The sequence below is a fragment of the Coloeus monedula genome (genome assembly GCF_965178545.1).
Source record: "Coloeus monedula genome assembly, chromosome: 1".
Taxonomy (NCBI): Eukaryota; Metazoa; Chordata; class Aves; order Passeriformes; family Corvidae; genus Coloeus; species Coloeus monedula.
Window position 1 is genome coordinate 86,242,634 of NC_138781.1, and position 12,351 is coordinate 86,254,984.

The 12,351-nt window shown below is 37.3% G+C and overlaps 1 protein-coding gene across 1 annotated transcript in view; it reads left to right on the forward strand.

Moving 5' to 3' along the window:
• Positions 1 to 12,351, forward strand: part of SEMA5A (semaphorin 5A) — a gene marked incomplete at both ends in the record, with an annotated part of 312,885 nt that overhangs the window by 90,180 nt on the left and 210,354 nt on the right. Inside the window, 2 exon segments of the mRNA XM_082293006.1 lie at positions 9,691 to 9,723; positions 9,727 to 9,889. Of these exon segments, the coding sequence (XP_082149132.1) occupies positions 9,691 to 9,723; positions 9,727 to 9,889 (196 nt within the window).

Here is a 12,351-nt window from a genome sequence, read left to right on the forward strand (position 1 = left end):
TAAAAAGAGCGTCATCATTAAGAATTAGATAAAACATGGAAATCTAAGTAATCTAAATAAAATAAGAGGATATATCAGACTTGCAAAAAATAGAGTATATTTATTTTATTATTTTTGGGACACAAATACACAGAGCAGCACAGTGCATGCTCTGAAGAAAACACACAAGAGGCTTCCCTTTATTGAAACAAATATGTCAAGAACCATTCATTCCTCATTTAACTTTAGGTTATTTGACATCTCCTTATTTGTTGTTTGACAGCTTAATCAAGAGCATTACACCAGATAGTATATGATTTCTATTGTGTCAAGTCAAGTTTTACTACTTTTAAACAGACTTAAAAATAGAACTGAAATTTTTAACTGTTGTGTTGGAGGAAGAATATAAAATTATGATTTATTCCCCTTAGAAGGATTTTTTCTTTCTCTTTTCTTCCTTTTTTTTTTTTCCCCCTGTTTTTTTTTTCTTTTTTTGTGTGTGTGTCATGCTATATTTTAGGATCTAATAAAAAATAAGCAAGTTTGTACTGACAAGGTTCAGGCATGTGCATGGATGTTCCTCATATGTGTAACACCTATATATGTGAATACATGGGGTCTTGAGTATAAGCATTGTAGTAATAAAGAATTTGGCCTTTTGTTTTTGCAAACTCTGATGGATTGGATGTTTTAGTTGTAGAATGGTCTTTGAAAATCTTTGTGCCTTCCATTGTTTTTAATTTTACCTGGTTTATTTTAGGAAAGATTTATTAACTTGGTATTTCGCAGAAATTTTAAAATACCTGTATCTTACTTCAGGATTTAGTGAATAACTAAAACTGTGGATGAACTTTCAGAAAAATCTAACAGAAATAATTTTTTTTCCTTCTGTCTCCTTTCCAGGACTCTGATAGCTTTTCAGGGTTTCCTATGTTTCTGATGAACATCTTCAGAAGACAGAACTGATACTAAAGGGAGTTGTCCAGTTTTTCTGTTGCAGTTCTAGTTGAATCAGAGATCTATATGCAAGATCTGATAGGGAAGAGTGTAGTTTGAATTGGTGGAACCCCCTTTGCTTATAGTCATGGGAATTAGAGGAAACATTAAACAGTGCTTTCATTTGTGTGTTAAATCTTTGTAAGTGTGTGGTAAAAATTTTGTTGATGTATAAAATATCTAAATCATCATCTTTGCAGTGATACTGTTAAAGAACAACAAAGTGGAGTAGTAGCCTACTTGCCCCTTATGCAATCTGCTCTAGTGGGAGGTGTCTCTGCCTGTGGGACACCATGACCAGGGCTGGTCCTAGATGATCTTTAAGGTCCCTTTCAACCCAAACCATTCCGTCATTCTCTGATACTCTAGGCATTTTGTATAATCAGTGCAGACTGACCCATTGGATGGTTAAGGCCACCTATCCCATTGGATACACTATTGCTTATTCAAGAACTGGTGAAAGAATCCAGAAGCTTCGTGAAATAAGCAGGTGTTTTGAATACTTACTTTGATAGAAAAGCTACATATAGATGAATAGGTGGGGAACAGAATTGTTCTGTAGCAGTGATGTGGGATGGGAGCCTGAGCTGCCTCACCTCTCCTTGTCCTTCATATCAGTCTGCTAAACTTTGCTGTCACTTAAGCTGTTGCTGTGAAGACAGAATATATTGGTTATTGATGGAAAGAAACAAATCAAAAGCTGGTAATTAGATGGAAGTTGAGAGGAGTTGGGAGTCTGAAATGCATTTGCAAATGGGGCCATGGGGCTGAGTGGATTTTCCATAAAAGGTGTATTCTCCTCCCCTGGTTTGGTTGTCTTAGCTGTGACCACCATGCATTTGCTGAGAAGTGTTTATTTAATACCCACTGCCCTTTAAAACTGTACCAAAGAACTGCAGCACTGAACCCACTGCAAGAAGATGAAGTTTCCTTTATTATCCAACTGAAGCAGGATGTCACAATAGTAATTTCATGACACTTTGGAGCTCATCCAGCAGTTCCTTAAAGTAGTAACTACTTTAATATAATTTTTAGTTTGGAAGTTTGCCTAGTAATAATGTTCAGAATACCCATTCACAGTGTTGTTTTAGCAGTAGAATTTTGTCCTTTAGATTGGTGATTCACATTTGAAATGTATTATATTAAGTTTCTATGAAAGCTAAATACCAGCTACTATCAAGTACTTTTATACAGTGATACACAAAATGACAGAGAACTGTTTTAAGTTGAATATATATTTTTTAAAAACCACAGCTATTTGAAATTGCTGTATCACTGTCTTCCTTCTGGTTTCTCTTTATATCCATGTACAAATTTTGGCATGTTTTTCAGTACAGTTTACAAATATAAAAAGTGTGTCCAGATGGCTACAGCAATAATCTGTGGTGTGATGATCTTCTTTTTTAATTATTCAACACATGTGACTCCAATCTCTCTGTTGCCTTTTCCCAATTTATATAGAATGCAACAGCTAAGCTTGCATTACTTTCTTATTGCCTCTTTTTTTACCTGCTTCTGTTAACCTTGCCTTTGCTTGAAACTACTTTTATCCATCTTCAAGATTTGACAGAAATTTTCATCCAACTCTAATCTTAATCTTCTTCATCCTCTGCTCAAGTGATACAACTTCTCTCTTCCAAGCTAATTTTTTCCTGTGGTTATCTTGGTGCATTGTCATGTGCTGCTCTGTTTCATGGATGTCCTTCCAGTCCTGAACTTGTGCTTTTAGTTTAATCAATCCATGTTTCTAAACCTTTTTTTTTTTGTGGGTTTTGTTTAGTTTTTTGGACAGCTTTCAAAACAGAAACTTTTTTGTAATTTAAGAGTATTTGTATATATATAGTGAAGTTTCAGCACACTGTTAATGCAAATTAAATCACAGCTTTACTTGTAGTTTTGACTCTGGTCTCACACAGATTCCTAATTCTCACTGGTGAAATTTCAAAATTCACTTTTTCTGTGACTGGAAAGCTTGCAGTACAAGACCCAGACCTCAGCAAAAAATGGGAACATGTCTGTGCTTGGTCAGAGGGGCATCCAGCCCAGCATCTGGTCTTTGTCAGGAGCAGACAGCACGTGGCTCAGGGAAGAGGGTAAGACCGCAGCAATCAGCTAGTGGGATTTTTCCAGAACATAGTGGCAGTTTCAGGCTCAGGAATTTCACACTGCAAAATGGGAGTTTCTAGGTATTTTATAGCTATCAATGGGTCCTTTTTCTGAAGGTCTTCCTGACCCCGTTTTGAAACTCTTTAATTTTTAAAAATGAACAGGACCCTGTGGTATGGACTCTGTTCTGAACTGCTATTACTCTCAGCACTTGAAACTGTGTTTCTACTACAGAACAGCTTGTGTTCTGTGTTGTTGATGGTGTTGACAGTCTGTTGGGTCCTAAGAAAATGTGTTTGGTTTGTCAGTAATAGTACCAACTGGAAAAGGAGCAGGCAAGCGTTGCGTAGAGACAAAAGAGAAGATAAAATGCAGGGGTATGTGTGTCAATCCCTTAATTGCTACAGTTCTTCCTTCTCCATTTCCTTTTCCTGCCCTAGCTGACACTTCAGTTCTTCCTTCTCCATTTCCTTTTCCTGCCCTAGCTGACACTTCCATCCTTTCCTGGATCATTTTCTTTCACTTCATGACTTTCCTTTGTCTGTTAAACCTCCTCTGTTTTTTTTCTTCCACTTTTCAAACCTTTATTTGAAAACAATCATTACCATTTTATTTTTCCATTAAAGATATTTTGTAAAAGAAAAACTTTGCTGGCTTTGTAGTTTGTCTGAGGTGGAGAATCCTTCCTTTTATCACCTCATTTCTGATGGCCAGTCTAAGGATCACAGTTCAGTGGATGTCCCAAGCAGTGCATGGGGAAAGGTGCTCTCAATGACTGGAACAAGAGACTAGGTATGAGTGGAAGGAAACTTTAAGTAGGAGTCTGTGCCTTGGGAGGATATCAGAAAGGCTGAGGAGCTAATGGATAGCTAAGAAAAAAAAAGGATTTGAAAAAAGTGCTGAGATTTTGCTGGAACTTGGGCCTAGTCTGTGCTGATTTGACTTTATTCCTACCCTTAAGTTGCCTGTCGTTCTCTTCTGTGTGGGCCTGCTGGGTTGGCCTGTGCTTGCTCAGGAAGCTGTGGTCCACTGGCTCTATACCCCACTGATGAGGCGGAGAAGCCCACAATGTGATAATTGAATTCTGAGGTGTTATTACAAACTCCTGGCTTCACTCAGGTCACTGTTCTTGAAGCAGTGCTTCCTTTGAACAAATCACAAGTATCAGCTTTTTGAGAAGTGCCGGAGAACTAGCTTTGATGACAGATTCTTCTTTTATTAGTTGTCACCCTCAGCTACAGATATTAGCAGTCTTTTGGCAGAATGTCACTATGAATTCAAGGATTGATTTTTGACTGCATTAGTCAATGACAGCTGATGGCTGTCTGGCTCTTGCAGAACTTAAAATACATGCCACTGCAGAAATGAATGACAGTATTAAAAGTTGAAGCAACTCAGTAATCAGTTTTTTAATTGAAGCTGACTCTCACTTTATGCAAATACAAATTAGAATATGCTACTCTGCTGCATAGTAAACAGTCTGCATTGCTGGGTCCAGTGATGAGACGTGATAGTGTACAACTAGATTATTTCACTGAAGAAGATCTATAGCCTCCAGTCTCATCTTGATGTTGAGTGAGGTGATCTTTGAGCTGTTGCTCTAATCTAATCGTGTATCTGACTGATAGGCAAATTGTTTTTCTGAAGCTATACTGAGTAAGGAATCTATTTCGAAGTAATTATACTATAAAGAGGTATAGGTTTGGGAGTTTTTGTGCATTTGACCGGAAACAGGATTTGCTACAGTAAAAGCGATTGCTTGGGTGTTTTGTTTTGGAATTTTTTTTTTTTTTTTTTTTTTCTTTTTTTTCTTTTTCTTGGAAGAGCCCTCTTGATGCCTGCTTCTGGCCTCCAACCTTTTTTCCTTCTGGGCTCCAGGGCTTGTCACTACTGGTGAATTGAGAGCATACACATTGCCTTAGAATTTAGCTATATTTTTTGGTAGGTGTGATGACAGTCTTTTTAATATATTCCTTTCTCCAACAATCTTCCTCTCAAATGTTTTGTATGAGTTTGAGGAGTTTGGTTTTAACAAGTCAAGAAGAATTACAGAAAGACGCACTGAGCTACATCGTAGAGGTATTAATGTACTCCAGTTTTATGAGCATATGAGTGCTGGTACCCTCTTTCCTGATTTGTCTATATGCTTACTATATACCCAGCAGTGTGGCCTTCTTTTGGTGAAGAGGAATCAACAGTTCTCCCTGTTTCCTTGTCACTTGCAGCAGGAAGTGTTCTCTTCTTTTAATAAATTGTAACAAAGGTACCGCTAGCAATACAGTAGACAAAGTAGGTATTTTTCATAAAATTTTCATGACCAAAGATGAAATAATTATTACTATTTTAAAGTGTGTGCAGTAGCAATATGGGACAGTATCTTTCTTTGTATTCATAATTCTGTTCTAATGAACCCATGTAATGTATAGTGTGTTTCATTAGTTCAATACTTTTTTTCCAGGTTTGTGCTACTGCAAAAAGGTTATCTGGAGTTGTTACTTCACATGAGCAATTTTTTTTTTCAAATCTTTACTATTTTGGAAACTAAGATGTCGAGCAAAGTGTCCAGGGAAAGTGGAATGAGTCTCCTGCAACGAATTACATGAGCAGTATCTGCAGGAGTAAACACTGGTGTGCATGTAAAGAAACCCCAGACCTGCTTGTGAATGCCTGTACTCAGAATCAGTCCTGAAATTGTCATCTTTTAAACATGCCAGACTGCTGTTACTATACTTATATTGACATGAGCTCACTTTGTCTTTCACTAAAAGTGTAGTTTTAAATTGACACTTACAGAATCAGTAAAGATAATTATTTGAAAGCATCTTTTCTTTGGAACAGCTGCAGCTAGTGTGGCAGCTTTCTTTTGCTTAGCTGTGCACACTTTTTCTGTTTAACAATAGGTGTCTTTTTTTGGCTTGGCTAAAACAGAAGTCTTGAATTGCTGTTTTTTTCTTCGTCAAATACTGTTGGAGAAACCAAATGCTACATTTGTAAGATATAACCTTTGCCTGATGGGCCTCATTCATCTTTATGTTTTTTCTAGGCAAGCTGGATCAAAACAAAGGGAATGAGGGATAGAGTAAGTGCACAAGACCGTTTACATACAGAAATAAAATAATATATTGAAATAAATTGCATATTGTAGCGCTGCTTATTCTGCTTTATTTTCATTTTGCATCCTCAGGTGGTTTTACAAACTTGTAGAATGCAATTTGTTGAAGTCTGAATAAAGAAGGTCTCTGCTGGAAAAGTTATGCAAATAACAGGTCAATATACAGTCTCCCCAAATATTTAGCAATAGTTATAAAGCTGGTCAGTGTCACTATTTGGATATGTTTTGAAGAGTTTTGACCTGACCATTATTGTCATTGTTGAGAGAGATTTGCATATGAAAATTATACAGAAATCAGGGAAACCAGCCTAATCTTTTCGTGTTTAGGATTCTCTTGGCTTTGTCTTGTCTTGTCTTGTCTTATTGCTTCAGGCTAGCTATCACTTCTTGGCACAAAAGCTGCACTTTCAGTAAGGAGAACAGGTGATTTCAGGAAAGGTTGTTTTGTCTGCTTCAAGCCTTCTGACTTGTTGCAGTGTTTCGGGTCTGTGTAGTGTGCTTCCACAGGCTCACTCTTACAGCTGTTGTCTTGGGCAGCGATGGAACTCGTGCAGCGGTCCTTACTCAAGGGTGTACAGAAGAGAGCAATCTCGCCCTTATAAGTTCTGTGGAAAAAGATTCAGTTTTGAAGTCTTTTCTAAGGTGTCTGTTCATTGCTTCGTGCTGTGGGTATATGCTGAAGGTGTTTGTTTCTTTGGAGGGGCTTTAATTGTATTTTTTGTCGGGGTTGGGGATGTGTGGGTCTTTTGGTTCTTGGGGGAGGAGTTTTGTTTGGTTCGTTTTGCTTGTTTAGTTTGGGGATCTTTAAAAAAAATTTTTTAATTTTTTTACTCTAGCAGTGTATTAGGTGCAGTCTCCAAACTCCTTTCTCCTTCCATGCATGCAGTTGTGTAATGAAGTGGACAGTGACTTAAAGAATTTTTGATGAGGTTTCTATCTAGTGCCTTGATTTACTGTTCTCTTGCCAGTTAGGGCCTCTGAAGGCTCTCCTTTCAGTTGTTGCAAGTAAGCGTCTCCTCACAGTTCCCTACAACAATATTTTTAAATTAATACATCTAAAACCACTATTAGACTTAAATTAATAAAATAGTGCAGTGCATTTAAACAGCTGGAGGTTGAGGTAGAGAAAAATTTAGACTGTTATTGTTTTTCTCTGAGATATATTGTCAAGTGCATTCACACACTTCTTTGTTTCTCCTTTCTCCTTGTCTTTGGATATTGTGATTGAGAGAAAGGAGTGCTTCCTGCCTCAGTTTAGTGGTGCTTTTCTTTCTTTCTGAAGAAACAGGATTATCTTTTTGTTGTGTTCTGAGTAGAGCTGGGTTTTTTTGAAACTTGGCTGCGATATGGAAGCCTGGTTACATAAAGACCATGGGGCTTCATTTACAGCCAAGGAGACAAAGAAAGCTGTGATTTCAGTACAAATGTTTCATTCTTGTTTAATTCCTTTCCATTATATTCACACATTTATGAGTATTTCTGAGACTTTCAAAATTAAAAGAAACAAAAGGGTGTTTTTTTGGTGGTTTTTGTTTTTTTTTTTTTTTTTTTATAACATGAAAGTACCATATTCCTAGGTGTTGGGATACTTGCTGCTGTACTGTGTGCAAGGAAAAACAGCTTTTGAGACCTTCATGAAGGTATTAGATCTTCATTTTGCTTCCTAAATGTACAAACATAATCTTACAGAAATATGAATTAGAAGTAGCTGTTAGTAGTGTATTTGTATGATCTGTAAGTTAGGAATAGGAATGCTATAACCCACATAAACTGGGTGAATTTGTGTAAGAATAGTGCATAATACATTTAAATATCAACCTTGCAGAAAATGGACTATCAAACATTGGAACAAGTGCTTTATGCACTACGTGCTTCACTACCCAGAATTTCTATGAACAGATACTGCCTGTTGTGAGCCACAAGCAATTTGTAGGGCCACAGTCATACTGGTACATGACATCATAAGATACTGCTTAGGAAGGTAAGACTGTGAATTTAATTGCCTAGAAGCTTCCTCCCCTTTTTTTCACTGACTGAAAAAAATTTAGCAGAGAAGCTAAAATTGACTATTAAATGTACTGCTCAGATGTATTATGTCTTTGATGTATTTATTTTAGTTTAAATTAATGAGGGTTAGAAGTGTCCAGGTCTAAGCTGGAAGGCAACTAAAGATGGCAAAATAAGGTGGTAAGAGAAGAGCAGTTTCTCTTATGAAGGCTGGTGCTAGTAATGTTAGGGACCAATGTTTACTGTCCATCCTGCCTTCTGAGTGTAGCTTTTGAAACACACTGCTGTTATTGTGGAGTATCCTTGCATTAACAGCCCTCTGTTTTATGCATTTAGGATGTTTATTTTACACAAATAGAAAGTTTCCACCTTATTAAACAGCACACTATAATTCAGTGAGATCAAACGTATTAGAAGTCAAAATTGCTGATTTTCTTTTCCTAAATTGCTCCATAATTTAGCAGAGTGACTTTTATGCCTTTATGGAGCTGTCTCAGATCTCTGGTCTTCCCTCATGAAAGGCAGTGATGTCTCATATCTGCGTGTTATCAGCATGCAAGCCTGTGTGACTCAGTAAAGCTGCTAGTGGTGAAAGTTCCTTTCGGGTTGTATGATGAGGTTGTTACTGCTTGGAATGTTTTTAGAGATGAAACTAAAGAAACTGGGTTGGATCTAAAATTATATTGACACTGTACATATTCTATTACTTATTTAGGTGTCTGGTTATTGGATGTTTCAAAAGATCAGGGAGTTGAACTTCAGCTTTATTCTGATTCTAAATGAAAACCATTGCACTGTTGATTGGTAGCTTAGTTTTACTAAAAAGGGGTCTTCATCATTTGAGTCTGCAATTCCGAGCCTTGTCATCAGTCTTGGCAAATGGATGGGGACTAAGCCAGTGTCAGAACCAGTGACCCTCACTGCTATAAAGCAGAAATATGTGTCAAAGCACTGAGGTGAATCTTGTCCTACCCCTTTCTGTGGTGTTACATCCAAACTCTACAGACAGGCAAAAAATACATGCCCTAGGGCTGTTGTTCTCTCAAAGCAGTCATTCACATGAGGGTACAATTCCTTTTCTACCTTGTGCTTGGAAGAAGTCAAAGCACTCCTTCGTCTCTGAGGAAAGCAGGGCAAGAAGCAGTGGATCCAAGTGAACAGGGAAGATGATTTAGATATGTTTTTTTTATCTAAGAGGATAAAATAAAAAATGTTGGAGAATATTCTTTTCCCCACAAGTTACAAAATAAAAAAGAGGGGGTAATGAATATCAGTTTTTTAATCCTGCTTGGTGATAGATTGATTTTCCTAAATTAGGCAACTGATGATAGGTTTGTGAAGTAATTAGAGAAGCAGCTGACAGCATACGTTTGAGTAGTCAAATGCTACACAGAAAGAAAGCAATATTGTTGTGTTTTAAATGTCAAGAATTGTCTAATTTTTTCTGTGGTTTGCTCTTGTTCTTAAATAAATTTCTTTGAATTCTCCAGGTGCTTTTCCCACATGAGTGCAAGAAGAGTAGATAGTTAAAAGAAGTGACTGCTGTGGAGGACAGCATGACCACCATGAAAGGAAGCTGCCTCCTCACACTGCTCTTGGCAGGACTTGGGGTGTTAGGAATACTGGAACCAACAACAACAGAAGATACCCACTGCCACAGAGCTGAGCATCCAATTATTGCATACAAAGGTAAGATGTAAGTGACAAAAATCTTTTCCAGGAGTAGGCTGGAAATTGTGTAATCACTTCATGGAAACCTCTGCTTTTAATGTAAAATGTCATGAGAAAAATAGGTGCATTCAGTGCTGTTAGATAAAAATCTGGGCTGTATTCTATGGAAATTAAATACAACTAGGCTTGTTCAGAATTTGTAACTGAATGTATCATTTAAATGTGGGTGACTCATTTTCCTTTGTGATTAAAACCAGCCTGTACTGTTGCATGGAGTTATTCCTTTCCAAGTGCCCAGTTCTACATGTGTACTCTTAATTTCATGAAGTCACTCTTGTCCCCTTCTTTCACCCTGTCTAGGCCTCTCTGGCTCCACCCTCAAGCTTATCAACTGGTTCTCTGAATTTGGTGTTATCTGCAAACTATACAGAGAGTGCATTCTATTGCGTCCCCTTCTTGATTAAGGTGTTAAACAGGATGGGTCCCGGGATCAACCCTTGTGTTATTCCACTTGTTGCTGGCTCGGGTGGAGTAAGGGCTGTTGAACATTTGCTCTCTAACTGGTAGTTCTGGAACCCCTTCTGCTAAACAACAGATGCCTTTGATACCTTAGTTGTGATATTGAGTCCCTCAGCATCATCCAGGTCTGCTGCCGCTAGGTTACCTGTCCAAGTCAGCAGCAGGCTGATATTTTCCCTGTTCAACCTTTAATCCCTGTTCAACCTTCCATTACTACTGGAGCAGTAGAAGCTGTTCCACTTGTCCTGACATTCCGTGCAAGTTGTAACTCCCACTGAATTTTGTTTAACCTGATGTAATCCCTGCATGTCCACACGGTCTTTCTAAATTCCTCCTTGTCCCTGCTTACGCTTGATACACACAGACTTTTTGCATTGCAGCTGTACCACAAGTTCCTTCCTTCACCAGGACAGTCTCTTCATACATGTGGTTGTTTGTCATCTTGAGTATTGGGGTGGAATGTGGAGGAACAGTTGGAACAAAGTGAAGAATACGTGGAGAATATTTTCTGTAAAAACCTGAGGCAGTTAATAACTTACCTGACCTTTTTTTTGTTTATTTGAATTGAGATATTTCCATTAGTGTCACAACTTAAAATGAGTTCCAAACAGTTTGCAGTAATGAGGATGTAGGGATTAAGATGTATTCTATTACGTACTGCATTCCTCCTGTTTTTCTAAGAAAGCACATGTGTAAGTTTTTTGTTCCAATGAATTAAAATTTATTGAATTTTAATTGAGAAAAGATTTGTTTCCATTCTTTTCATAAACTTAGAGAAAATAGTGTTGTGTTTTTTACAGAAAGTGTTTTGTTCTGGCATTTTAATGGTTTAATAATAGTAATAGTACCAGCTGTCCTGTTCTTCAATACACTGGAGAATGAACTCTGTACTCAGAACAACAAACCATCTGTGTATTGTGAAGGAGGGACCTTTATCACTCACTTATTGATGGGCTAAATAGTATGAGTTATTCTGATGAAATATCTGGTTTCCTTAGCATTCATATTGTGCGTATAATTTAGTTTAAAATGCTATTCTTTATCAGAACATGCATACACAATATTGTAAATTAAAGTAATTAAAGTAGCTCAGTTCAAATTATGGCACTTAGCTTTTTAATTTCACAAACTAAGAGATAACTGCATGTACTTTTTGGTTTTGTATATGCAACTGTGAGAGAAAATAATTGAGACTCATTACTAGTCCTGTGTTCTAGGAGTTGATTAAAAATGTGTCGTTTTATGAATCTAATTCAGCCACTATTTAGGAGAATTTCTTGAATTGAGACTTATCCTGCCTTCTAGACTTCTCTTGTTCTCCGTCATATTTAATTTCTAGTGATGTTCTTCCAGTTCTAAGTCATTATGCTAAGGCTTTTTAGGGACAGAAGCCATCTTGTTCCAGTTGCATCTTTTGGTATAGCCAAAGGTAGTGTCACAGTTAGAGTTTACTGAACAAAACCTATTTCTTTTTGCTGTAAATATATGTGGGAAATAGAATTATATAGCAACATTTATGGTCAGACTTTTACTATGAGATCTAGTATGATTTTCAATGCCGGAGTTCCTCTTGACCTTCGTGGTAAAAATACCATTAATTAGTACATGTCCATGACATACCGTAGCCTTTATGAACGGACATGTCTTGAAAAATATTCTGACAAGCTGTAGTTCACACTTCACACAATAATCTGTTGGGAGTCCTTAGTAACTATTACAACATACATCTAGAAACATATTTGCAATGCAGTGTACAGCATGTGATAGCTGGGTAACCAAGTTGGTGTCGGCACATGGCATTTGACTTGGAGTTGCAGAATTGCCAGTTAATGGAAAACAGAAGTTTTGAAACCCCAGGAAAAAGTGCCTGAGAGGTTTGTCTTTGATTCTGTATGTTAGGAATGGATTACTTGGGGTATCAGAGTGTAAGAAGAGAGATGTGTGTGAGAAGCCACTCTCCG